Source organism: Microcebus murinus, chromosome 2 (genome assembly GCF_040939455.1).
Source record: "Microcebus murinus isolate Inina chromosome 2, M.murinus_Inina_mat1.0, whole genome shotgun sequence".
Lineage (NCBI taxonomy): Eukaryota > Metazoa > Chordata > Mammalia > Primates > Cheirogaleidae > Microcebus > Microcebus murinus.
In genome coordinates this window covers 100,803,872-100,831,250 of record NC_134105.1, presented here as the reverse complement: position 1 = coordinate 100,831,250, position 27,379 = coordinate 100,803,872, and the positions used below count along the sequence as shown (strand labels likewise).

The 27,379-nt window shown below is 54.5% G+C and overlaps 1 protein-coding gene across 2 annotated transcripts; it reads left to right on the top strand.

Moving 5' to 3' along the window:
• Positions 1-519: 519 nt before the first annotated feature.
• Positions 520-25,394, top strand: RORC (RAR related orphan receptor C). Of its 2 annotated transcripts, XM_012767619.2 has the most exons (11): positions 520-605; positions 2,803-2,832; positions 14,391-14,476; positions 14,815-14,956; positions 16,196-16,708; positions 16,924-17,045; positions 18,729-18,861; positions 19,028-19,135; positions 19,315-19,425; positions 20,912-21,021; positions 23,874-25,394. In XM_012767619.2, the coding sequence occupies exons 1-11, from the start codon at positions 566-568 to the stop codon at positions 24,033-24,035; spliced, it is 1,557 nt and encodes a 518-aa protein (XP_012623073.2). In that variant the 5' UTR covers positions 520-565; the 3' UTR covers positions 24,036-25,394. The 2 variants fall into 2 exon arrangements, with proteins under 2 accessions (XP_012623073.2, XP_075856246.1); XM_076000131.1 differs by lacking the exons at positions 520-605; positions 2,803-2,832 and adding an exon at positions 5,429-5,600.
• The last annotated feature ends 1,985 nt before the right edge of the window (positions 25,395-27,379 follow it).

Here is a 27,379-nt window from a genome sequence, read left to right as displayed (position 1 = left end):
CTCAAACATGCCCCCTCCTCCCCTCTCCTCCCCCATCTCTCCTATTCCTGACTTCATCTGTCTCCGTCAGGCAAAAACCACAGGATTCGGAAGTCACAAAGACCTGGGTTCAAATCATAACTCAACTGTGTATTGTCCTGTGTATGACCTTGGGCAAGTCATGAGTATTTCTGAGCACCACCTGATCCGTTGATAAATCTGGAATAATTATACTTACCTGTGGTGGGTGTTGTGAGGATTTATACAAAGTATTAATAAAATCATGGAGTTACATAAAGTGCCTGGCAAAAGGCCCAGCATACAGTAGGTGATCAATAAATGCAAATGCTAGTTTCCTTCTTTTTTCCTATCCTGTTTCTCCTCAAGCCTCCATACTCTGGTCGGCTGGTCTCTCCTCATGTCCCCTCCTGGTGCCAGGACGCTCTGCCAGCCACTCCTTTCCCCTGCCTGCTGACGGGCCAGGTGCTCCCTCCCTCCTCCCTCCTCCCTCCTCCCTCCCCTGGGCCCTGCTCCCTGCCCTCCTGGGCAGCCAGGGCAGCAAGGACAGCACCCAGGGAGCTGCCCCATGGACAGGGCCCCACAGAGACAGCACCGAGCCGCGCGGGGTAAGACGCCCCACGGCCCTGCAGGCAGGTGGAAGAGACTGCCAGGAGGTCCAGAGGAGGGGAGGGATGGGGAGAGACTGGAAGGGAGGAGGGAAGGGAGGGAAAGGCGTGGAGGAGAGAGCAATGGTTTGGCCGGCTGGTGCAGGAGGGTGAGGCAGAGCAAGTGTTGATAGAAACTGGAGGAGACACCCGAGGAGACACCCAAGGAGCAGCTAGGGAAATGCCACAGGAGGAGAAATAGGAAAAGGAGAGAAACAGGAAATGCATGGAGAGGAAAGAAAGGAAGGAGTGAAGGAGGAAGAGACAGGTGGAGGAGGGGGAGGAAGAGGGAAGAGCAGAGTCAGGGAAGCTAGATCTTGATCCAGTGAAGGATCAGCATGTGGGCAGGTGCTCCCAGCTGCCAGCGTGCCCCTGGGAGGAGGTGGGGACACTGCTTTCCTGAGCTTGGCCGGCCAGGACGCCGGGCGGCAGTGGCTGGGAGGCTGGCAGCTCCAGCTTCGTCCCATTCCCCAGTGGAGAAACCTGCCCTTTAAGGAGTGACGGGTCTGGCTGGGGGGAGGGCAGCCACACCCTGACAGCTGCCCATGACCACTGGCCTGGCACTTTCGTCCCCACTGGCCCAGGGGTGTGGGGTTTCAATTTTGCAGAGAATGTAGGGCACCGGGTCGGCAGCTGGGAAGGACAGACAGTCAGGCTGTCCTCGGCCCCACGCATGGTCTAAGCGGGAACCCTCTCAGGGCAGGAGCCCACCGCCACATGCTCAGTCAGCTTTGAGCACGGAGGGGAAGAGTTTGAGTGCCAGAGCTGCCAACTCCAGAGCCACCTGGCGGAGGAAGAACCCAGCTGCCGGGCAAGACAGGGGAACACAAGCCGAGCTGGTGCCACGTCAGGGAGGAAGCTGGGTGGGGCTAGGCAGGATTTCACAGGGTGGGGGGGCACACCCTCTCTGTGCAGTCTTCTCCTCCCCCCCACCCCCCACCCCGGCAGAGCCCAGGCCATGGGCCACTCTGCCCCATGCTGCCCAGTGTCAAAAGCCAGCCAGTGGTGCACATCTCCTGAGCAGAGGGCAGTGTTTGTGTATGGGGGGGGGGGTCGGGATTGGACAGCAAAAGGCAAAAAAATAACACAAGAACAGAGTCAGATTATTAAAGCAGCTCTAGGGGGCATAAGACAGGGCCAAAGGGCTTTCTGGGACAAAAGACTGTCACTGTGCTCTGCGAGGAGCTGCTGTGTGGATGTGGGAAGTGGACCAAGGACTGGCAGAGGCAGTCTCTCGCCCGGGCTCCCCAGCTAGGTGTTTCCTAGGTGCTGACTGTGTGATGAGCAAGCTCCAGCCGTGCTCTAGCTAAGGGTCTCCCTCAGAGCTGCTCCTTCTGGAGTCCTCAAGTCCTTGTACCCCGTCCACCCACCTGTGCTCCCTACCGCCTGGTCTCCCCGCAGACCAGGCCACACAGCAGCAGTGAAGCGACGCATTCCTCTGTGGGCTGGGGGCCAGCCACACGGGCCGTGAAGCCAGAGAAGCCTCTGTGTTTGCAGCTCTCCCTTCCTCTTCCTCCAAATGTCCTCTCCCTCCTACTCCCAACCCCACACCTCTGGGACTCCCCCGTGCTTTCAGTCAAGGATAAGCAACCAAGAGAATTGCTCCCGCAGAGATTTGCCTTTGGCTGCAGAATATTTATTGTGCATTTCTAATGCGCCAAGTACTATGGAGGGCTCTGGGAATAACTCGGTGAAGTGTCCCTGCCTTCGTGGAGTTTACAGTCTGAAAGGAAAGACCTATCTCAAAGATAACGCCACAATTGTGGCAGTTAGGTGATGCCACCAGTGCCAGGAAATCAGAGCAAGGTGCTGCGTGTGTGCCGGGTGGGGGGGCGTGTGGATGGCTTTGCCTAGGAAGACACATAATCTGAGAACCAAGGGCTGAAAAGAAGTTGCTAGATTAGGGGTGTGGGAGGGAAGGGCACTCCAGGCAGGAGCAGCTCGGGGAAGCACCAGAGGCAGTGAGGAGCCTGGCGCTTTTGAGGACCTGGAGGAGGCCCAGCGTGGTGGAAGGGCAGAGGAGGAAGGGGAGTGGGGCTCAGCAGAGGGTAGCCCGCCTGGGAAGGGATGAGGTGGGATAGAATCTTGGGAGTGGGGGGAGTCTCGGTCCCTTGGGGGCTTCAACTTTGGGTGCTGACCTCCTCTCTTCTCTTTACAGAGCTGCTGGCCACAAAGAAGACCCACACCTGTGAGTAGGGGGTGGCAGGAGCAGGTGCCGGGGTGTGGCGAGATGGGGAGGAACTCAGCCAGGGAGCTGGGGGCACCAGAGGTGGGGCGGAGATGGAACAGCCAGGCGGAGATGGCAGGGGCTGAGGACAGGGTGGCCTGAGAAAGCAAGAAAGGAAGGGGCAGGGTGAGGACACCGACTGGGGCAAGGAGAGATGAAGAATAGGCCTGAAGGGTAAAAGGGCTCTGGAAGGAAACAAAGAGAGAACCACGGGAAAGGGAGAGGTAAGGAGAGGAGAAGAGATGCTGGACAGAGGCAGGTGGGTGGGAGGGGGTGGGACCGGCTGCTGGGCCAGGGGAGGAAGGGGTGGAGGTGGGGGTGTGAACTCAAGGCCAGGGAGCCTGCAGCAGGCTTTGTGGTGCAGAGCCAGGTTTGGTGTGGTTAACACATCCTGAGGTGTGAACCAGCCTGGAGCCAGGCTGTGCAGCGCTGGAGAGCAGGAAAGCCTTGCCTCTGTCGGGACAGAGTGCACGGGAAACCCTGTGCCCTGGGGCCCTGAAACACCGAGGCTACAGCATGTGAGCAGGGTGCTAGAGCTCGGAAAGGACTTTCTATGGCCACTAGTGAGTAAGCATGCTCTCTAGGGACCTCTCAGCACATCAGATGGACTCTCCTAGTCTGTGGGGGAGGCTACTCCCCCAGAAAATGCACTCACTCCACCTCGGTCCCAAAGCTTATGCCCATCAGTGCCATGCATGCCCTCAACACCTGAGCACTTCTGTAAGCATGGGTCCCTGGATCGAGAGGGACCTCTCTAGGCCTCCCTTGGTTGCCTACCAGTTCCTCCTGAGAGCTCACTGCCATCCTTCCGCTGCCCAAATCACCTAGAGCCTCCCTGTTCCAAGCAAAGACATCTCAGAGAGCAAAGCATCACCCTCCTCCCTGAGCTGGGCAGCCAGGGCCAGGGGACCATCCAGGATGCTACATCCTCCGGGGTGGGGGGTTGCTTTGCTCAGCATAATCCTGATTGGTGCCTTGCCTGCCCCTAGCCACAGGGCCCCACGGAAATGCTGAGCAGGGCCCTGGGAGGAAAGCGGGTCAGGGAGTGACGCAGGTGAGCTGGGGGAGGGGGGTCAGGGACTGTGGGTGGGGGGAGCAGGGGGACTTTTGGAGCAGCGGGAACTGGGAGAGGCCAAACCCCATTCCTGTGCTTAAACCCCTTACCACAGAAACCTCAGCCAAGACCCTGACTCCTTATCCCCTCCCTGGCCTTCTGCCGCCATTCCTACCCCACCCCATGAGTGTCCTCATGAGGATCCAGGCCACAGCCTCTCCCCCATCCACTGCCCAGCTCCTTGGGCCCCAGGAAGGCCAGCAGGGAAAGGCCTGTACCTGGCTGAGGAGCTGCTGGGATACTAGCAAGACTGGAGGCTTCTTAGGAGGTTGTTGGCCTAGAGAATCGGGAGATATTAAGTCCTCACCGAGGCTGAGAGACTCTGAAAATCGGCCCCCAAATTGAGACAACCCCAAGAAGGGGCTCCAAGATGAGGAACCCAGGGGGAACCCCATACCAAGAGGAGCCCTGAATCCTGAGGGGTCCTAAAGAGGGATTCCCAAGGTCAAGCTACCCCATAGAGCAGATATGAGGCTACAAGAGCCTCTGGAATTGTTTGACCCTTTTGAAGGACACATAGGCCAAGAAACTATAGAGAGACTCACATGCCAGGAGATCTCCCAGGCTGAGACAGCCTCAGAAGCAGGCTTGAACCAGAGAAACCCACCCATCCTTCAGATAGCATCTGGGGCCAATCTGCTTGGGTTTGAATCCTGGTTCCACCACTTACCAGCTGTGTGACCTTAGGCAAGTTACTTAACCTCCCTGTGTCTTACTTTTCTCATCTTTGAAATGGGAATAATGGTAGTACCTCATCAGGTATCTGTGAGCATTAGATAATCCACATAGAACATTTACAACCATTTATGGCACGTAGATTATGAGTGTGATATGCTGATGATTTCATTATTATTATCTGCATTCCAATTGTAGCAATTTTCCCTTAAGGATATTTCTGACGGACCAATCCCCCCAGCACATCGTGGGTATTTGCCTGATGATTATCTGCTGCGTTATTTTCATGTATGCCCCAGCCCAGGGTCTACACCGTGTCTGCAGGGAGGAGCGTGGGCATGGTGGTTGGTGGCACAACCTCCCACACTGCAACACACTGGGTGCAGCTGTTGGCAGTCCACGAGGTCTCAGGTGGCACATGCCACCATCCTGGGCAGACATCCTGGACTTACCTCGGAAAACATCCCTGTCCCTGGAGTCACCTGGCAAAGAGGGTCAGGCTCGGAGGGTCCTGAGAGGGAGGAGGAGTAGAAACCTGGCCCCAGGCTCGTGCGAGCTCCCTTCGGCTCCCCAGCCAGAACACCCTGGTGGGTGGAAACAGCTTTTACCACGTGTGGCTGTCGCATGTGGTTTTGGAATTTTCCAACGCCCCCTGCGATTGGCTGCCCCAGGCCCAGATTGGCCACGTGGGGTGCTTGTCATCTTCCCACTGCACCCCTGGGGGGGCAGAGTGGGGGGTGTCACTCGGCCACCTGTGTGGTGCGGAGCTTAAACCCCCCTGCCCAGAAGCGCTGGGGGAGAGCTAGGTGCAGAGCTCCAGGCAGAGGCACCGCTGAGAGGGCCTCGCCCCACCTCGCCGCCAGCTGCGCCCCACTCCCGCGCCACCCTGCTGAGAAGGACTGGGGGCCAAGGCAGCAAAGCCCAGGCTCAGTCATGAGAAGTAAGTGAATGGGGCCATCTGGGCAGGAGGAGCCGGGATCCTGTCATCATCCCTGCGCCCTCTGGAAATGAGGGGGTCTTGGGAACAGTGTGAGGGAAGCCCAGTGCCCCTCCCTGGCAGGGTGCGTCCGGTTAAGGTCACGAGCTGTTGGGAGCCGGGTGCAGTGGCTGGGGAGTCCTGCTCCCCAGGCAGTTCCTTTACAGCGGTGACGGTGAAAGGACTGTTGAGGAACTCCTCTGTCCTGGGTTCTAGAAGGAATCTCCAAGAGTGCTGAGGTATCCAACGCACTCATTTTACGAAAAGACACTGAGACCCAGGGAGGCTGAGTCCTCCACCCAAGACCACACAGCTAGTAGCGGATGGAGGTTGGTGATGACCAGGGGCCCTGGACTTACTCCCGGCTCCTGTTGCCATGTTTCCCTCTGTGCCTCCCACCTGCTTGTGAGTGCAGTAAAGGCGAGGCCAGAGGAGTTGTGCCCTGAAGCCGCAGGACAGTGAGACTTCACTGAGGTGAGCAGTCAGTAGGGCTCAGACCCCAGCGTCCAGGCCTCAGGGACACGAGGACTACATGGACTCCAGCCAGGGTGTCCCATGCATGTGTATGTGCGTGTGTGTGTAGGGGTGTCCTCTAGGGTCAGTTGCCAGCTTGACAGGGGGATCAAGGCAGTGGAGATGGAGCACAGAGACCTCAGCCTCGCCCTTTTCCTGGCTTGGAGCCATGGGCCAACAGCTGGTGGGCAGATGTGTGGGGTCTCTGTGCCTTCCAGCAGAGCAAGGGCGGGCACATCAGACAGCCCCCCATCCTTGTGTAACGGAAACCAGAGACCCTTTCAGAGCACAGGTGAGGGGGGGAAGGGAAGCTCAAGCCCCTGTGGCTTGAGGCATGAGGCAGCCCCAGCTTCAACGTGGGGTCTTCCCACAAACCACGGAAGGGAGGCCATCCTGGAAAGACCCGTGGATGGAGAGTCTGCAGACCCGGTTCTGGTGCCACCTCTGTCACTGACTAGCCATGTAGTCTTAGACAAGTCAAGTCACTGGGCCCTGGTCTACCATCTGCAAACCAAGGGAGCTGAATTTTAAGATAAAACAAAACCAACTATGAGAGTTGGTCTCCTGGTTCTAAGGGCCCAGGACCAAGGAGAGAGCCCAGGTCCCTGAGGTTGGCAGCCCCCAGGGAGGGAAGGAGACACAGCCCACCCAGAGGACAGAGGGAAAGGAGGGGGCTCCCATGCAGGGGAGTGAGCTGGGGGCATAGGAGGGGTGGGGAGAAGAGCCAAAAGCTTGCGAACGAAGGAAGAGGGCCCCTTGGAGCCTCAGTCTCCTTTCTGGCTGCTCCCCACTAGCAAAGGCTGATAGTCTGCTCTTCCCATAAATGGCCCCAAATCAACAAATTAACCCTGGGAAGCAATGACTGGGTGAGCGTCAAGCCGGTGGGGGGAGGAGTCCCCAGCAGTGTCTGAGGGAGATGCTTGCGCAGCTATCCTTCATGTCCACCCCCACGTGCACGGAAACACACACACACGCGCGCGCACACACGCACACACATGCACGCGCACACACCGCTCCACACAGGCCGGCAGGAAGGAGAAGGGCATCTACTTCAATCTGGGGGTCAGTGCCACTGGTCCTTCTCACTTGGACGTTTCCGGGTATCTCACAGCCTCAGGTCATCTGACCCTGATGAGGAGAGTCAGAGGACATGGGCCTTGGGACCGTGACACACCCAAAGACCAAGGTCCAGACGCACAGGAGGAGCAACAGGCCGAGGGATGGGAGACGCAGAGGCGGAACTCAAAGGGCAGGTTTAGGGAGCACATGGGGAGGGTAGTGCCCGCCGGGAGGCATGGCTGGAGCAACCCCAGGACAGCCAACGCCATGGAGGCGCGAAGTTCAGAAGCTGCGGGAGTGTGGAGACCCCGCGCTCAGACCCAGGCGGGGGGGGGGGGGGGGGGGGGAACACAGAGACGGGCAGCTGCAGGGAGAGGAGCCAGGACTGGTCTAGGGAGCAGTACCTGGGGAGTGCAGAGGTTGTGACACTCCACACAGGGATGGTGGATGGCACAGGGTCCCCGCCATGGTCGCTGGCTGCTGTCAAGTAGGGAGGAATTGTCTGTTAGCCAAAGACACTCCCAGCCAGCCAGAGGGAGGGTGGCCCAGTTGTCTCCTGCTAAGGGACGTGGCCGGTGTGGAGCCAACGGGCATGAAGGCCCTGGTGTTAGGCCTAGATGAGGAGGTAGGAGGCCAGGGCTGTGAGGTCACATGCTTGTCTTTGCTGTTCCCTGATCTTTCTTTTTAAGTCTGGTCATGATGGTGAGGCACCTTGGGCCAGAAAGAACTCCAAGTCCCCAGGGTGCCACAGGTCTCACCCTGAGAGCCCAGAACCTTCTGAAGACTTCATAAAGGGCTTCTTCCTTCCTTATATCGCTCCTGTGCCTCTTTCCCTTTCTTCCCATTCCTAGAAATGCCAAACACTCACGCCCAAGGCACTAGAATTTGAAGAGTCCCAGCCCAGCCCATCACAACGAAAACATGTGTGTTGGTATTGCTGTCCCTACGAGGGGCTCGCTCTGCCCCTCCGCTGCCTCTGTGCTGCTAACACAAGCCAACAGGGAACAAGGGCTTGCTGAGGGCTGAGGGCCCTCCAAGGGCTTTCCTTGGGTCTTACTTCTTCCCAAATGGCTCGTCCTTTCTGAGCACTAACCTCGCTCCTCCTGCTGCTGTAGTACGGCCTCTTCTCTGAGGCTGTGAGGCTCAGAAAGGATGGAGTGAGGGCAGGGCAGGGCCTGGGGCACGGTCTTTCTGGGGGGCTGCCGTCCTGGAGGCAGAGGCGCTCTGGAAAGGAGGCGCTAGGGTCCTGGAGGCACTGAAGGCTGCTCCGCCACCTCTGGGCTCCAGTCCTCAGAGCTTCCTCCGGTGATTCATCCCCTCCCCCCATTCACTGGTTGTTTTCACTCATTCTTTTGTTTCCCCTCCTTTCTCCTGTCCCAGACTGCGGGGGTGGCGGGGGCACCTGGAGGGGGTTTCGGGCGGCTGGCTGTCTTTCGTGGCTTTTCAAAACCCCAGACTCTCCCTCGCCCACCTGAGTTTTAGCTTCACTATTTTCTCAGCCCTGGGATCGGGACGTATCAGCAGAAAATTCTCCCCGCCGCTGTGGGGAGGGCCCTGGCCTGGGCCCGGGTAGTGTTCACCAGGTACAACCGCTTCTCCCCCGGCCCCCACCCAGCTCTGCTCCCCTGTGGTGGCACCTACCACCTTGGTTTCCAGCTTTGCAGAAGCTGAGGGAACTGAGAGCTGAGAAAGGAGTGAGGCTGGTGACAGGTGGCGGGGTGCAAGGGACCCCTGGCCAGGAGCTGTGGTCTCAGTGGGGGAGGGATTGAGCATTCTGGCTGAGGGGAGAGAAGGAGCCCAAGGGAAGAAAAGAGATGTATTCCTCTGTCTCATGCATTCATTCATTCATTTCTGCAAAGAGAGGCCTACTGAGATGTGTGGAAATACAGTCTATGCCCTAAAGGAGCTGCGGTCTTCTGCTAGAGTCGCCCAGAGCTCAGTGGGGATGGATAAATTGTTCCACTTTGGCCTTAGGGAGAGGAGGAAGAACAAGAAGAGGCTGGGACCACAGAGGACCGGTTGGGACACAATAATATAATATCTCTTGGGATCTTTATACAGGTGTGAGCCCTGAGTTTAGTTCTGTGGATTTCCTCCCTGAATTCTATTTCCTAACCCACCACCTTCACTTCATACTCTTTCCCCTGCAGCCAATGACCTTGTCCTCTATCCTATTCTCCTTAGCGTGTTGGGGCATCTCATCCTCACAGAGTATGTAGCTTAAGGGTTGAGGGCGCTGGCTCCACAGTTACAGAGACCTGGGTTCAAATGCCTGATCTGCCACTTCTGGCTGTGTAACCTTAGTCGAGCCACTTATTCTCTCTAGGCCTCGGTCTTCTCATCCGTAAATGGGGACAACACTAGTAGCACCTACTTCGGAGGGTTGTGATCATTAAATGAAAATGTATATAAAGCCTGGCACGTAGTAAGAATTTAGCTGTCACTTATGTCTATTATTATTATTCCTCCTAATCAATATCCACTGGAGAAAAGGGGGTGAGAAAGAAAAGAGAGGGAGGGGCCCAGCTCTCGGCTGGCAGGGCACCAGGGGGAGATGAGGATTCTAGGGTTCCACCCTCTGAACCCATCCTCCACTAGGACTAGGGGTGGTTCTGGGGTTTGAGGGGAGAGATCCCCTGGTTGCAGCCCCTCCTTTGCTCCTACCACTTCCTCTCTGTGGTACAGGGCACCTGGACACGGCCCAGGGTTGGCTTCCTAAGGTGGCACAGGGCCAGGCTCTGGATGCATTCAAAGAGCACTATCAATGAATCTCGCAGCTGTGAGAAGGGCGCGATTAGAGGAGGTCGGAGGTGGAGGAGGATGGACCACTTTGTTTCTACCATATTTCTCCTCATAGGGGTGTTCTGGCAGGATGCTCCTAGGGATACTTCAACCTCTGAAGCAATCCAGAGGAGATTCAATTTCTTTTTCTAGTGCTATATCAGAAGGAAGTTTTAAAGGTCCCACTGGGTGGCAGGGAAGATGCAAGAATGAGCTCGGGAAGCCATAGCCAACCCTATCCCCATCCCCTGGAAGGAGCAGCCTGGCACAAAAGCAGGAAAAGGGACTAAATTCTTGCTACTCAAAGTATAGGCTGAAGACGGACAAGCTTAGCCCCGACTTGGGGGCTTATTCTTATTAAAGTGCAGAACCGAGAGCAGCGTTTGACAGCCCCTGGTGTTCCTGTTTGAGACGCAAAGGGCTAGAGTCATTCAGCCAGTAGGTGCTTTAAGGAGCTAGCATGTGTATTTGGGCATTTCTCTCGCCTTTTGGAAGCCTTTTAGAGGATTTTCTTTTGGTAAGCCTCAGAAGGAGTTGCAGGTGAGTTACAAAGATCTTCCCGACAGTGGGTGTGGGCACGGCAGGGTTAGGGCAGCCACGGGAGCAGTGATGCAGGGGCTGGCTAGAGGTTCCTGACCTCTGCTTGGCTCCAGTTCCTGGCACCAGCAGGCCCTTACATGGTAAGTTCCTGGCAGGCCAGGTTCCCGGGCAACAGTTTGAGTAATCCTGTGATTACTCAGCTCCCCCTCCCCAATCTGCGTTCCCACCACCTGCTGCTGCAGGAGTGGCTCCCAGGGGTAGCTTTTGAAGGTGTGTTATCATCAGACATGTTTTCAGCTCCTCTTGCGCCCCCCCCAGACCCTTGCCCCTCCCCCCCCCGCCCCTCCTCCACAAGCCACACACACTCACGCATGCTGCACCGGTACTTTCTCTTTGAGGTTTGGGTAGATGACATTGAAGGGGGTACAGGTGGCAGGGGAAGGAGGGAGGAGTAGGACAGGAGGGCCCGATAGTGCCGAGGGGGCCTGGGGTTGACCATGGGCCCAGGACACGAATGTGGGTTTTTCTGTGGCTCTCTCCATCCCTGGCATCTCTCCATCTCTCTGTTTTTCACGGTCCCAAACCACTTGATCTCTCCAGTTCAGAGAGGCAGAGGGTCTGACTCTGTGACCCCGTGTGCCTGTCTCACTGTGTGCCTCTGTCTCGGACTGCGGACTGCGGTGGGGGAGGGTGGCGGAGGGGCTGGCTTAGCAGCTGGGGTCCAAGGCTCACCAGCGGGCGGTGTTCCCCAAGCACAGGTATTTGTGAAGGGGGTTCTTGGCAGGCTGCATCTCCCTTCGAGAACAGCAGGGTCTTGGCGACACTGTTGTGAGGACCGTAGGGCCAGCACCAGCCGCGGGTCAGGCATGGGGCAGGGAGAGCTGTCTGGGGTCACCCGTGTGGTCAGCGCACACACGCACGCGGATGTGGCTCTTGGAGAAGGGAAGAGGCAGGGAGGCCTGTGGTTGCCTGCTGGGCCGGAGCCCAAGTTCCCACTGTGGCTTGGCCTAATCTCCCTCCCACTTACTTTTTTGGGTGACCCGCGTGGGTTTCTCCCCTCTCTGGTCTTAGGGCCCCTGAAGAGAGAGATACCACAGGGCCGGAGGGGAAGGTGTTGGCAAGAGCAGAACCTCGGGGGCTCAGAGCTTCTCAGCCTCACCGGGGGCTTCTTGGCCTTCACTGCCACTCAGCAGTGACAGGCAGACATGTGCCTCCCCTTACACAGGGTTCTGCTCAGCTGCCAGCATTTGATTCCTCTGTGCTACCTACAGCCACCCCATGGACAGGCAGTATGATTTTTATCCTGATCTTACTAACAAGGGAACTGAGACACAGAGAGAGAATCTAAGTGACTAGAAGTGTGAGCACACCCACATTTTCTGCCCCTTTTCCAGGCATTCAATCCCCACTTATTCTCTCTTCCCCTCCATGTGCTAAACTTTGCTCTTAATTTACTGGAAAAAAACCTGAAAAGCTGACTTACTGTCTGGTCCTGGGGTGACGGCAGCTAGCGAGCTGTGTGGGCACCGTGAGCTGTCAGCAACAAGCGCGGCTGGGGGTGGTGGGGGTGTCGAGTTCTAATGGAGGGACTTCAGACACCACCCGCCTGTCCCCGTGCAGAGGCAGCTACTTACTCACTGAGTCTGACTCAGCTCTAGGCCGGCCTGAGGGGGTGATGGTTTAAGGGCAATGAAAATCATATTGTGGGGAAAGGCAGCAAGCCTGGTCTCCTCCCCACCTCGCCTCAGCAGGCCCCACGTGTGCCGGGGGTCCAAGTAGACTTCACAGGAATGTGGATTTGCCCTCCAGGTAGGCTGTCACTCCCTGTGCCCCTTAGATGGAGACATGTCACAGATGAAAAGGGGCTTTAGCCCTAGATCACTTTTCTGGCCTGCTCCACCCCAGGCCTCCCCCTCAGAGGGGAGGCAGCAGGTCAGGATCCTGGGAAAGAGAGCGATGCTCTTGGAAGTGCTAAGAACACCTGAAGCAGCCAGGGCTCCCTGCCTCTGCCCAGCTGCCTTTCAAGCATAGGCTGGGAAAAGGCCTCCTGCTGGTCCCTTGCAGCTTCGCAGAGAGCTGTGGCATTGACAGGGACAGGGCAGAGGAGGTGATCCTGGGACCAGCAGCAAAGCCCTGGAGAGAGGGAGCAGGCTAAGGTTACAACGAGCTCGGTGGGAGAGAAACCTGGGGTCCCAGTGCCTCGTGAGCAAATGCTAGCGTACTAATATGCACGTGTGTACACCAGCTCTGACAGACATGCCCACTGGGTCACAAATCACATGCACATTTCATGCATACACACATGCAAGTGCACCTCCAAACATGATATGTGTGTCCAACAGCCAGGTACACAGAGCAGCATAGGAAAGCTCAGGGACTAGAATATAGACCCAGCCCTAGGCAAACTAGCTGTACAAACCTGGGCCAAGGGCCTTACTTAATCTGGCCTAGCCCTTCACCTATAAAGTGAAGAGGTTGAATGAGATGATCTCTAGTCTCAGCTAGTTATGGTTTTTTTTTAAAGATATGCGGAGTTCTTGTTGCCCAGGCTGGACCCAAACTCTTGGGCTCCAATGCCCAGTGTTTGTTTTTTTTCTTAAAAACTCCTATTTAGCCACTTCCAAGCTTTGCACCATAGGCAAGTTACCCAATTCTTTAAGCCACAGTTGGCTCATATAAATGCAATGAGGATAACAGTACTCCCTTATAGCAGTGCTTTATAGGGTTGCTAAGAATAAATGAGATAATCTATTGAAACATGGTACCTTGCACGTAGTAAGTGCTCAGCAAGCATTAGTTTAACTTAAAGCAGAAAAACATAACCAGTTCCCTGAAAGGCTCATAGGCCAGAGACATACTCTTTGACATCTCGTAGATAAATGGCCTCATTACAGAGGCTTTCCATTTGAACTTCAATAATATGGGTGTTAGCTGCTATGGAAAACAAAAAACAAAGAAACCACAACTGGGCTCAAGCAATCCTCCCACCTTGGCCTCCTGAGTAGCTGGAGTTACAGGCATGAGCCACCACGCCTGGCTTAGCCAGTTTTAACATTCATGACTTGTGCTCACACAGTTGGACATAGATGACATTGTACACACACGGGCATAGCCACTTTTACACACTGACAGAGACAGAGCCGCCTTCCCTCCACTCTGGGCCTAAGGGCCTAGGAGCCCTGTTTGATTCTCCCCCTGGCTCTCAGGCACCAGGCAGACCTGGGTTGTCAAGCCCTACTCTCCTGGGCTCCATCGCCAGCTGCCATCTTTCTCTGGGTCCCCATGTGAGCCCTGCCCCCTTGGCTCCTGGTCTCTGTGCAGCCCCACCCCCTGCCTTCACTGTTTAGCTGACAATGCCTGGCATCTCTGCCCAGCCCCCAGATGCCTCCTGCCTGGTGTACCACATCTTCCTGCCATGCCCTACACGCTGCCCATGGGAGCTGAGCCCCAGTGGGGGAGGGGACACAGAGGAAACCCCTTGGGTGGGAAGCAGGTGTTGTGAGGCAGTGAGGACTCCTATGTCCCAAGGCAGGAGGGAGGCAACTGGAGCTTTTCAACTTGAAGGGCTGAGCAGGTGGCCTCTCTGCAGCTGCTCTCTCTGCCTCTATAGTGCTGATACAACTCCAGGCTGCCCCCTCAATGCTCCCCTCCTCTGGGAAACAAAAAACAGCTTCTTCAGACCCTTTGCTAAGAAGCATTTGGCACTTCACTTCCCCTTCCATTTTGCAGGAGGGAAACAGCAAGCTGGAGCTGCTCGGAGACAAGGGGAAGCACCAGGCACCTGTATCCCCAGCTCAGGTTCATGGTGGTGGAATGCAGAAAAGCCTCCTGGGCTGACCTACTTCTCTTTCTTTCTTCCAGCACAAATTGAAGTGATCCCTTGCAAAATCTGTGGGGACAAGTCATCTGGGATCCACTACGGGGTTATCACCTGCGAGGGGTGCAAGGTGAGTTGTAGGCATGTGTATGCACACACACTCACACAGTCTCATTAGAGATGAGAAGGGGCTTAATGGCCTTTGTTGTGACTCCAGGAATAGTCTCCTGAGGCAGGGAGGGAACTGCCTGAAGGGTGCCTCCCTGGAGGGCCCTGAACAAAGGGAGGGCCTTGTCTTAAGCTGGGAAAGTGACTGCAGGACACATTGCAACTCCACAAAGAAATGGAGAAGAGAAAACCAACAGGTTGCAGGATGTGGAAAGGCTGGGCCAAGAGCTCGTGGGTCGGAGGCCCTCAGGAGCAAGCTGGCCAGGATAAGCAGCCTTGGTCTCCACCTGCCTTCCCCAGGGTTTCTTCCGCCGGAGCCAGCACTGTAACGTGGCCTACTCCTGTACCCGTCAGCAGAACTGCCCCATCGACCGCACTAGCCGAAACCGGTGCCAGCACTGCCGCCTGCAGAAATGCCTGGCGCTGGGCATGTCCCGAGATGGTGAGGCCAAGCAGGCAGCTCCCTGGGGTTTTCCTGGCATCTCCGGAGGGGCGGCCTGGTCTGTGGTGCTACACAGGGTTAACCTGCAAAACTGCCCTTCCAGACGTCTGCTCTCTATTCCTGCTTCTGACAGCCCTCTCTTCCACCCCTTTGGTGGCCATTCCCATCAAAGCTCTTCCAAATCCCCAACTTTAGGCTTTGCTAGAACAAACCTCCTTTTTCCAAGGTCCCAGACCTCTTTGGCGCTTCTTCCTGGGGACGAGTCCTCACTCTGCTCCCCTCTGGCCTTTCTCCCATCCAGTTCCCGCATCTTCCCCTCCTACCCAGTGGTTCTAGTTCTTGTTCCATCTCCCTCCCCAGGTCCCCATTCCTGTCCTGGGACTCAGGCTGTGTCTAGCAGTGGAGCCAGAGTCAGCCTTTGAACCACCCAGAAGGCATGGGGCAGGGGCGGGCCAGGGTTCCTGGGCCTTCTCCAACTTCCTCACCCACCACCTCCCCGCCGGTCCCCCCGCGCCCCCCACCACAGAAAGAGCCAGGGCGGGGCTGGGGGAGGCATGAGGTGATGAGGAGCCAGAAGGAGCCTGTCAGCACTTTTCAGTGCCCAAAATAACAAAGCGAAAGGAAGCATGCTGGGGTGCAAAGGGGCAGGCGGGGCGAGGGGCTGTGCCCCCACACCTGGGAGGGGTGGTGGGGGGAGTGAAAAGGCAGGAAAGAGAGAGCAGAAGAGGATGTTCAGAAACAAGCCGCGGAGCCCGGGTTGGGCTGTGGTGAGTATCTAGGTCACCAGGGAGCCTGCAGGCCTGACCACAGGGAGACCTGTGTTCTCAGCCCTCCTCTTCCTCTGGCCCCCCCAGACAGGCGGGGTGACCCCAATAGAGCTTGAGGCCCTCTGCTCGACCACCCCAGCCCCAGCGTCAGGAGGCCAGAATCCCCAGCCCAGAGGCAGTCCTTGGCAGTCCCCAGCAGTGACAGTCCCCAGCCACTGTTAGAAGCTGGTTTAGAACTTAGAAGATTTTGTTCAGGAGACGGAAGTGGCAGGCTGGACAGATCCTGAAGCAAACGAGAGTGAGAGGTGGAAGGGATCTTGAACATAAGCTCCCTAATATTGGAGAAGCTGTGCTTGGAGCCGGCTATTCAGGGAGAAGCAAGTTAGTCCTGTACTAACCAAAATGCCTGTTGCCCCTGCCCTGGACCACGTTCTCCTGTCTCATAAACTCCTGATTCCTGGACCCCTTTTAGCTGTCAAGTTTGGCCGCATGTCCAAGAAGCAGAGGGACAGCCTGCATGCAGAAGTGCAGAAACAACTGCAGCAGCAACAGCAGCAGCAGCAGGAACAAGCGGCCAAGACCCCTCCAGCAGGGGGCCAAGGCGCAGACACACCCACCTACACCTTGGGGCTCCCAGATGGGCAGCTGCCCCTGGGCTCCTCTCCTGACCTGCCCGAGGCCTCTGCCTGTCCGCCTGGCCTCCTCAGGGCCTCGGGCTCTGGGCCCTCATATTCCAACAACTTGCCCAAGGCGGGGCTCAATGGGGCCTCGTACCACCTCGAATACAGCCCTGAGCGGGGCAAAGCTGAGGGCAGAGAGAGCTTCTATAGCCCAGGCAGCCAGCTGAGCACTGACAGATGTGGACTTCACTTTGAGGAATCCAGGCACCCCGGGCTTGGGGAGCCAGGACAGGGCCCAGACAGCTACTGCAGCTCCAGTTTCTGCAGCACACCGGAGGCGCCTTATGCCTCCCTGACGGAGATAGGTGAGCAGCTGGGGAGGTGGACGGGGTGGTGAAGATGAGGGAGGGGCTTCCGCCAGGCTCCTATGTCAAGCAAACATAAGCCCAGGAGGGTTGAGGTGTCCTGGACAAGGGGACGAGGGAGGAGGCGGAGTAGGACAGGCCACACAGAGAGATGCCCTTGAATGGTGGGAGTAGGAGCTGGCTGGGGTCAGCGTGCCTTCCTTCTCTGGCCCCAGAGCACCTGGTGCAGAACGTCTGCAAGTCCTACCGAGAAACGTGTCAGCTGCGGCTGGAGGACCTGCTACAGCAGCGCTCCAACATCTTCTCCCGGGAGGAGGTGACTAGCTACCAGAGGAAGGTGAGACCAGTAGGCCATGCAGGAAGGGAGGACATCCCACCAGCACTGGGAGAGGTGGCTGCCTGCACACGCATGGGGGCTGGGGCGGGCAGGGTATCACAGACACAGGCTGGCCAACAAGCGTGTGCACCACTTTTAACCACTTCGGTACCAGCATCCACTACAGTCGCTAGCCACAGATGAACGTGCACAGCGACTTTAGCCGACAGCCGTGATACGAAGGCACACAGCCGAGCCTCGACTTTAGTCTATAATTTTGAATTGACTTTTCTAATTTTTCATTTATCAAATTAAAATTGTGAACATTTAAAACTAATGTAACAAAAACATATATATATATATATATATATATATATGTTACCTATTCTGATTTACATTACAAGTAAAGCTGCCTGTAAAGTAAAACAAGCTTTCAGTGCTTTAAAGCTTTCCTCGTCAAGAGCAAGAGCAAAACGGATTCGGGATTCGTCGTCAATGCACAGCAGAAACTGTTGTGCAGACTATGAGCTTCGGGTATAGGCAAGTGAGCCAGTGAGCGCTGTACCGAAGTGGTTAAGTGTGGTTGTGAGGGTGTGTGTATTTGTGTGTGTGTGTACACCCTAGTGGATAGGTGAGTGCTTTTCCTTAGCCCTTGCCTATTGAAATTTTACCTGGCCTTCATCCTACCTCCTCTACCACCCAGACTTACGTACTTTTCTTCCTCCTCCTCCTCCATCAATGTAACAATAATCAGAACCCTGATGCCTATTTGTTAAACACCCCTTCTCTGCCAGGCATTATACTAAATGCTTTATGTAATTATCTTCAACCCTTATAACAACCAATCTATGAGGGTGGCATTTCTTCCTTTTTTTTTTTTTTTTTTTTTTGAGTCAGGGTCTCACTCTATCACCCAGGCTAGAGTGCAGTGGCATCATCATAGCTCACAGCAACCTCAAATTCCTGGGCTCAAGTAATCCTCCTGCCTCAGCCTCCTGAGTAGCTGGGATTACAGGCATGCACCACCACACCTGGCTGATTTTTTGTAGAGATGGGGTCTCGCTCTTGCTCAAGCTGGTCTTGAACTCCTGGCCTCAATCTTCTTGCCTCAGTCTCCCAAAGTGCTAGGATTACAGGTGTGAGCCACCATGCCCAGCCTTTATTCCTATTTTTAACAGACTGGGAAACCGAGCTCCGAGGGGTTAATAGACTTCCTCAAGGTCCCAATGTGGTGGAGCCAAAGTCAAATTCATATCCATCGGGCCCCAGAGCCTATTCTCGCTCTTCTGTCACACTCTGACAATACCACCTGCTGTAAAAATACTCATTTGGCACTTCACATTTGCTTCTCTAGGTTATTAAGACCTTGGGCATGTCCTTTGTCGGGGGGGGGGGGGGGAGGCAGTATGTCATTCTCACCTCAAGATCAAATTGTCTGAGGGCAAAGCTGTATCTCATATGTTTTTAATTCCCCCACAACAGCTAACTCAGTGCCAGTGGCTGGTGGGTGTTCAGTATGTGGGGCCAACTGACAGGAATTGGCCCCTGAGTGCATTTGGCAAAAAATAGACTTTTCAAAGTGCCAGTATTGAGAATGTGGGAGCTCAGAACCTAGCCCTGCCACCTCATTAGGCGGGCTCCCAGGGGCTGGGGGATGGCAGGACCGTACAAGGGCTGCAGCGAGATCCTCCTCCCTCCCCGCAGTCAATGTGGGAGATGTGGGAGCGCTGTGCCCACCGCCTCACCGAGGCCATTCAGTACGTGGTGGAGTTTGCGAAGAGGCTGTCGGGCTTTATGGAGCTCTGCCAGAATGACCAGATCGTGCTGCTCAAAGCAGGTGCCCAGGGATGGGTGGGCAGGCCGGGGCGGTGGAGGGGGAAGAGCATGGAATGGAGCAGGGCCAAGTGGAGGGGAGCTTACGGAGACCAGGATGCTGGGGGGGGACGGAGACGGATTCCTGGCTTCGCTGGACGCTGTGCCTGCATTTTTCTCCCACTCCGCAGGAGCGATGGAAGTGGTGCTGGTCAGGATGTGCCGGGCCTACAACGCTGACAACCACACGGTCTTTTTTGAAGGCAAATACGGTGGCACCGAGCTGTTCCGAGCCTTGGGTGAGGGGCAGGGAGAAATGAGAGAGAGGATTCTGATGCCAACCCCCATGAAAAGCTTCATGACCCTGGCACCCTCTTTTAAGGGCAGGTTGCCCACCTGCTCCAAACACCAGGGGGCGGTGTCCTTGGGCACCACGGTCTCAACCACTCGCTCATTCTTTTCATTTCCACTCCATCAGGCTGCGGCGAGCTCATCAGCTCCATCTTTGACTTCTCCCGCTCCCTGAGCGCCTTGCGCTTTTCTGAGGACGAGATTGCCCTCTACACAGCCCTTGTTCTCATCAATGCCAGTGAGTGTCGCTGGGCTGGGCTTGGGTAAAGGACATTCAGGTAGCAGGGGCATGGCAGATACTGAAGAGTCTGCAGGTGTGGTTAAATCTGGGAAATCGCTTTAAATAGAAGAATGAGCCCACCCCACATTGCCATAAAATAAAATGAGTCGAAGATTCAGAGGAGCCCCAGAGGGGGACAAGAGCAGCCCAAGGTGGGGTTGTAGAAGTGAAGAGAAATGGAGTTGAGAGGAAGCGAGCCACTTCCCTGATAGAAATGTGTCTGATTGTTAGTCTGTGTCAGTGATGCCATTGGAATCACCTGGAGAGCTTTAAAAACCTTTTCAGCCTAGGTCCCACTTCCAGAGATTCCGATGTACAGATGCTCCCCAACTTACAATAAACCCATCGTAAGCTGAAAATATCCTAAGTCGAAAGTACATTTAATATACCTAATCCACCAGTTGTCATAACTTAGCTTAGCTTACCTGAAACATGCTCAGAACACTTCCATTAGCCTATGGTTGGGTAAAATCGTCTAACACAAAGCCTATTTTGCAATAAAGTGCTGGATATCTCATGTAATTTATCGAATACTGTTACTAAAAGTAAAAAACAGAATGGTTGTGTGGGTACTCAAAGTATGATTTCTACTGAATGTGTATCGCCTTCACGCCATCGAAAAGTCAAAAATTGTAAGTCAAATCATCGCAAGCTGGGAACCATCTGTAATTGATCAGGGGTGCAGCTGAATTTTAACAGCCTCCCCCAGGCCACCATGACTGAGAATCACTGCTGTGTGTGAACTCATGTTAAGACTGTATGCCCATAACGGCAGGACCATCATCTCCACTCCACTGGAATGGAGGGGGCTGGTCTGAGCCTGCTGAGTGCTAAGTAGTCAGAGAACCCAGGAAGTGGGTCAAGCCACTAACCTGAGTTTGCAGATCAAGAGTATCAGTCTTCTGGCTCTGCCAGTGAGTAGAGACCTAAACATGCCCCTCGAAGTAGAAATAAAAACTTTAAAGAAGATTTCTGGGTATTTTATGGAACCAGGGCAAAAGGTGGTTTTTGTGTTGAAGTCAGCCACAGATAGCTACAAAGCCCCTGGTGCTGGCCTGGGTGGCTTCAGGAAGGCCACCCCCCATCAGGAGCCGTCTTTGGATAGGGGCCTGGGGAGCCCTCTTCCAACTCTTTTTTCTTCCCATGGCAGAATCCTAGTTCCTGGCATTGAATGAGCTATGTGAAATATCAGGTCACCCTGGGGAGAATAGTTTGGAGTTAGGAGATTAGCCATTCTCATCCCTGTCATTTCTCCCTAGTTTTCCTAGCCAACCCCCAGGTCCCAGAGTTAACCATTATCAAAACAAGGCACACACACACACACTCTCTCACTCACTCAGCTGAGAAGGCCTCTAGTCAGCACATATGTCCAAAAAGACACCGTTCTGTGGGGAGTTAACGTCCATGTTCTTTCTTCTCGCTATGGTCCCACCCCCTCCTTCAGACCGGCCAGGGCTCCAAGAGAAAAGGAAAGTAGAACAGCTGCAGTACAATCTGGAGCTGGCCTTTCATCATCATCTCTGCAAGACTCATCGCCAAGGCATCCTGGCAAAGGTAGGAACAGTCCCTGGGGTAGAGGAGGCCAGGCCCAGTGCCAGATCTGGGACAGCAGGGCTCCTGAGGGCCAGGGTCTGCAGGTACAGGGCCACGTCATGTAAGAGAGCTGGCAACGGCGGTGGGAACTGAGGGAATGAGCAGCGTAAAGACTGGAAAGTTAGCCTGCAATTGGGAGGTCCCTCCAGGGAGCAATTCAGTTTAATATAGCCAGCGCTTACCCAGCACCTGCTTATACAAGGCACTATGGAAAGATACAGAGACTCGGGTGTTGCCCCGCCAAGAGATCTTAACTTGGCATGAAGGAGAGCTGTGTGTACCAATAACTCTAATGTAGAATAGGATGTGGCATGTGATATAATAAAAATAATGCGATTGACAAAGTGCCTTCACTGACATGCTCTCAGCCTCATGGCAGCCCAGTCAATAGGACAGGTGTTAAAATCTCCCTGAAACAATAAGGAGACTTCAGCGACTTGTTTGTATGATTCTCTATGTGACAAATGCAAGATTTAATGGCAGTGCTCTTTCTACCACATCACTGTCCACCCCACCAATATATTAATAAGAGATATTGCGGAAATGTTATGTTGTGTGTTGAACAGAGATTAAAAATAATTTGGAGGTAAAAGGAATGGATCATGAATGCTTCTTAGAGAAGATGGCATTTAAACTAGGCTATGAAAGATGTAAGATTTTAATAGGCATTCATGGGGGTGGGCCAGGCATTCCAGGCTTAGGATACAATGCAAGCAAAAAAATAAGGAGGCAAATGGTGCATATGTGGACAACAGCTCATGATACATTCTGGCTAAAGAGTAAGATCAGGAGCTGGGATAGATTGAAGGGGCAGACGAGTAGCAGAAGATAAACCTGAAAATTAGGTCAGGGGCAGATCAGAGAGGACTTTCAGTGCCATATAAGAATTAAGGCTTTATTTGCAGATAATGGAGAGCCCCAAAGGCTAGAAAAATGATATAATCAGACCTGTTATTTAGGCAATTTGCTTCAGAGCCAGTGTAAAGGAAGCATGTGTGTAATCATTCAAGCAGGCCTTTGCTATGTGCTGGGCACAGGGCTGAGTGTTAAGGGTACACAAATGACTTGTCTTAAACAGTCTCAACTCTAAAGAGCTTGAACTTTAATCTACTACAGGGTAGATTTGAAGGAGGAGAGACTGGAACTTGGGAGAGCAATTGGAAAGTGAATCTGGTTGGATCTACTTTCAAAATACATCCCCTCCCCCACTGCTACCCGCCAGCCCTCAGCTCACACTTGGACTATGAAAGAGGCCTCCTAGGGACCCCTGGTCTATCCTTGTCTGCCCCGTGGCAGTCACACAGCACCTACTCAGCACCCACAATGGCCCTTTTTAAAAGCAATCACATCATGTCCCACTCCTGTTCCCAACCCTCCTATAGCTGCCTATCCTGCTGGGAATCAAATCTAGAGTCTGTGTCATGGCCAACACCTGCCTTCTTCCTCACCTATGATCCCCTGGCCCCTCAACCACCCATTCCAACCACACTGGCTTCCTTGCTGTTCCTTGGACACATCAAGCCCAGTTGCATCTCAGGGTTTTGTGCCTGCTGGTACAGTCACCTGAAGGCTCTTTCCCGCTTTTCCAAATGGTTTGCTCCATCCGTTCGTTCAGGAGAGGTTCTCCCTAACCAGTTACCCCACACAAAAAGCCCTCTCCCCTGCCCTTGCTTTAGTTTTCTTTAAAGAACTTACTATACGATATATTATATATTTATTTTCTGGCTCCCTCACTGGAATGTAAATTTAATAAAGGTAGAAATTATATTTTATTCACTGATACATATCACCAGAGCCCATCACTGTGCCTAGCCCAGATTCAGAGAGGTTCTCAACAAATATTTGCTGAATGAATGAATGAAGCCATTGCAGTGGCCCAGACAACCGCAGAGTAGAGCAATGGCGATGAAGAGAATGGATCCGGGAGATAAGGAGGGCTTGTCCCACTGCCTGCCCTTCCCTGACTTCTGAGGGACTAAGCCAGGGTGCGGGAGGGGAGGGCTGGGGAGAGGCATTTGTGAGCCTCACTTGGTTATGTAGGAAACTGCAGAAGATAAATGGTCCTTTCAGCTTTTCTACGGTGAGGTCTCCCTGCCTCTGTCTCCTCGTGGGTTTCCGTGCCTTTTTCATTCCTCCTTTGGCGGAGTGCCAGCAGTGTTGGCTCCTACTTGCAGTACCGGGTACCTGCTTAGAAAGTCTGTTTGCCATGTGCCAAGCATTGTGATGGGTTCGGAAGGTACAAACAGGGAGAGAAACCCTACTTAAGGAGCTTATGTCTGGATGGGGAGGCAGACACATTGGATGGTTTTCCCACAGCATGGGAAGTGCTGCAAGCCCAAAGGAAGGGCCCTTAGTCCAGACAGGGGGAGTTAGGGTAATATTCCTGGAAGAGGTGACACTGGCAGGCGAGTGAGAATTAGCTAAGCAAGGAAAAGCTGGAAAGGCAGTCCAGATGAGGGAAAGACAGAGGCATGCAACAGCATACAACAGAGAGGGTCACGGAAGTGCACTATACTAAAAGCATAAGGTGTGTGAGTCTTTAACAAGGTTCCTTTTAGCAGCAGCAGGAACATGATTTGGGGGCTTCACCCAGAAAACAGTCAACCTGTGCCACCCCAGCTCCTGTCACCTCCAGTGTCCTGAAACATACATATTTCTACCATCGCTTTTGGATTTGGCGGATCCAAAAGTGCAAGTGTATGGGGAGGGGAGGAAGGAGGGTTAATCCCAGCCCAGGAAGAATGAGAGGACTGCTTTGCTCTGGGGAGAGAGGGGAAGTGCTGACCCTTCCTTCCCCATTATCCCACCTCCAGCTGCCACCCAAGGGGAAGCTTCGGAGCCTGTGCAGCCAGCACGTGGAAAAGCTGCAGATGTTCCAGCACCTCCACCCCATCGTGGTCCAAGCCGCTTTCCCCCCACTCTACCGGGAACTCTTCAGCACTGACATCGAGTCACCTGAGGGGCTATCCAAGTGACGTGGAGGAGGGACTCCTCTCCCTACAGCCTGCTGGCCCACCTCCCTGGACTGTGTCCTACCCTCTGCCTCTACCTTTCCCGTGAACCCAGGAGGGTGATCCCCGCCAGTTCTTTGGGAGACAGCAAATCCTCAAATCCTGGTTTTCTGCCCACAGGCTTGCCTGACAGTGGGACAATAGCCAGAGGGTGGTGATGACACCATCTCCAGCCTCAGCTTTGTTCTGCCTCATTTCCTCCTTCACCCTCACCTTCTTGAAGGCATGGGGTAGGGGGTAGGATATAAGGACCTCCAGGGGGACCAAGTTGTCATCAAGAAAACAGGGGAACCCAGGCCACCCTGGATGAACAAAACTCAACTCTGGGCTCAGAAGCTAAGAATAGGCCTTTGAAATACCTCATTGCATTCCCCCCGGGCTTCGGTGGGGAAGATGGCTCAAGCTCAGAGACTGGCGGCTAGAGCCCAGATGACCTGTACATAACATGAATCCAGATCCTCAGACTTTCTGCGTTCCCCCTTTCTCCCAGCTCAGCAAGGAAGCAGCTGGGCACGCTGCCCTTTTCCTGGGTTCTAAAACAAACTGGACAGGATGGGGGTGAGGGGCCAGAGATAATTGTTTTATGGAATTTGGGTGTGGGAATAGGGTACAATGAAGGCCAAGAGCATCCCAGACAGATACAGAGTTAGAACTCAAACCTCTTATGTGCACTTTAAAAATAGACTTTAGGAGCTAGTAAAATCTGATGAGAGACACACATCCACATACAGGTGAAACACATATAGACTCAACCTGCAATTACGCAGTTCTATGGACACGTTTAATCTGACACAATCTCTCTCATCCTTGGGGGTCACAGCTCAGAGGAGCCTAGTGGCCTCAGGGAAGAGTCCCAATCCTGAGGGACCCCAGAACATTTCCATGGTGCTTCAGTCCACCAGTCTGAGACTCGTGGTGGTCCCAACTCCATCCCAGCTGCAGCTGTCTTTGACCACAAGAAGCCCCAAGAGAAGCAGGGATGGCTGGACACTGGTCAGTCAGAAAGCCAAGGACAGATCCTGAGAGGATTTCCTGGCTTGCCTTCCAGCCCTGGCCTTGTTGGAGAGAAGGGAGGCAGGTGCACGCGCACACCCAGCGACTGGGCACATGGGCTCCGGTGGGGAAGAGGCGGCCAGGGAGCGGGCAGCTGTGATCTCACCCAGAACTTCTTGGCTTTATCAGCAGCTGTGAACCCTCCTCTGAGGGATAAACGATGATGAGAGGGAGGGAAGGACGGTATTTTTTCCTCTCAGGGCAGGGGTTTAGCTGAGTAAACATAAACCCCAAGTTGTGCCATTCTTTATAAAATGATTTTAAAGGCAAGAGGTGTGTGTGTGTGTGTGTGTGTGTGTGTGTGTGTGTGTTGGGGGGTGAGGGAGCCTTAAATAAGATCTCTAGTCTTGCGCCTGGGTGGAGACCAGGTTTCAGCTCAGTGTTACACAGATTCCAGCTGCCACTAGTTCTTTGCAGGCCAAGCACTCCCCAGTGAGGCTTGTGAATGGATCCTCAGGAACCCTCACCCAAGGAGCCTCAAACTAAGCTCCACAGGGGGTGTTGTGTTCTGCACCAAGAACCGTCCCATGAATGATTCCCACAGGGGACGTTTAGATTTAGAGGTTGCACAGAATTGCCCTGCATCTGGGAGCCCAAAAGACAATCTTCTGGAAGGCGGTTGACCGGAGCTCCTAGGGGGTGGGGGGGAATGGGGGGGTGGGTAGGATGTCAGATCCGTTAGACCCCTCCTTGGCACCAGAGTCCCCTCTGGTCCCCTCCCCCTCACTCGCCAGCCTGTAGTGGTGCCTGCTGCAGCCCTCCCAGGTTGCTTTATTTATTTATTTTGCACCAACAGGGTTGCGGCAGACTCATTCTCGCCTGGTTTAAAAAGAGAGAGAGAGAGAGAGAGAGAGAGAGAGAGAGGAAAAAGGAGAAATGCTTTCTGGCTCTTTTCTCTACCTCAGTCTTGGCAGCAGCGGCCGCAGCAGCACCAGCAGCAGCAGCAGCAGCGGTGGCGGCAGCAGCTGGGCAGGCGGCAGGAGTGGGGAGTGAGGCACACGGGGGAGGTGCAGGGGCCCGAGGGGCAGCTCGAATGGGACAGGGCCCCCAGCCCTGGACAGATGCAGTGCCAAACTTGATGTCACCCGCCAGCTTCTCCGGTAAGTGCCCCTACCTTCTGTCCCCAAACTGCAGCTGCCTTTCCCATAATATTCTCAGCGACAAGGCCAGTCCAGTGCACCTATCCAGGCAAGAGGGTTTGTGCCCTTATCCCCACCCTGGCCAACTATTAATCTTCACCCCACAGGACTTTGATGGGGAAACTAAAATGTCCAGGTGCCCCTGAGAGGAAGGACTCTAAGGAGACCTTCCTCCATCTGCCCAGTCTCCCCTCTACCTCTGGGAAGGGTTTTTCCCCACAATCAGTGTGGATATTCAAGAAATCTCTCCTGCGGGAGTGCCCTCTGCACGCAGGTCCCATCCCTCAATCAGATGTGCTTTAAAGAGAATATCCGTGTTCAAATGTGTCCCTGGACTGCCACATAGAGACAAAAAGAGAGCTCCTCATCCTTGAGGGAATGGTGTCCCAGATCCCACCCCCCCCCAAGGAGAGAAAGAAGTGGTTCTCACACCTGTCTCTTCCTGCAAAGTGGCCAGAGGCCAGTCCTATAGGTGTGAGGGTTGGCAAGGGAAGTTTGTGACTGTTAGGCACCGCATAAATAAAAGGGGTTAGCCCCAGAGCCCCCGACCCAGCAGGCTTTGGGGACTAAGAGGAAACTCACAGGAGCGGGAGGGAAGAAAGCTGGCTTACACGCTTCATTGCACTTGTGCCGAATGCAGAGCAAAAGGATGAGCAGGAACTGCAGCAGCAGTGATGGAGAGCTAGCTGTCAGGTGGACTTCCCAGAACAGGCACAGGGAGAATGAGGGGGGCTGGGACATGTCTCTTCCTGAAGAACATGGAAGAGCCACGGATACCTGTTAGGTCAGGGAAAGGGCAAGAGTCTGGCCAGCAGGCTTTGCCCCATGTTATTCTTCCTCATCCCCGAGCCTCAGACCAGTTTCCTGCATCCGTCTGCTCTCGTGGCCTCTTTCTTTACTTTCCCAACTACTACAATCCTCTGAAGTGTCTATAAGACTGCCATTAGCATGCTCCTTCTAGAGAAGGGTGTATGTAGAGTGGGAAGAAAGAGGGGAGAAATCACCATCTCTTAAACTGCCTCTCCTAAGTTCCACATGGAAAAAAATAGGGCAAGTAGGAGAAAGCTGCCCCTGTAGGGCTCAGAGAGGCTGAAGCCCGAAAGCCAAAGGTGACCA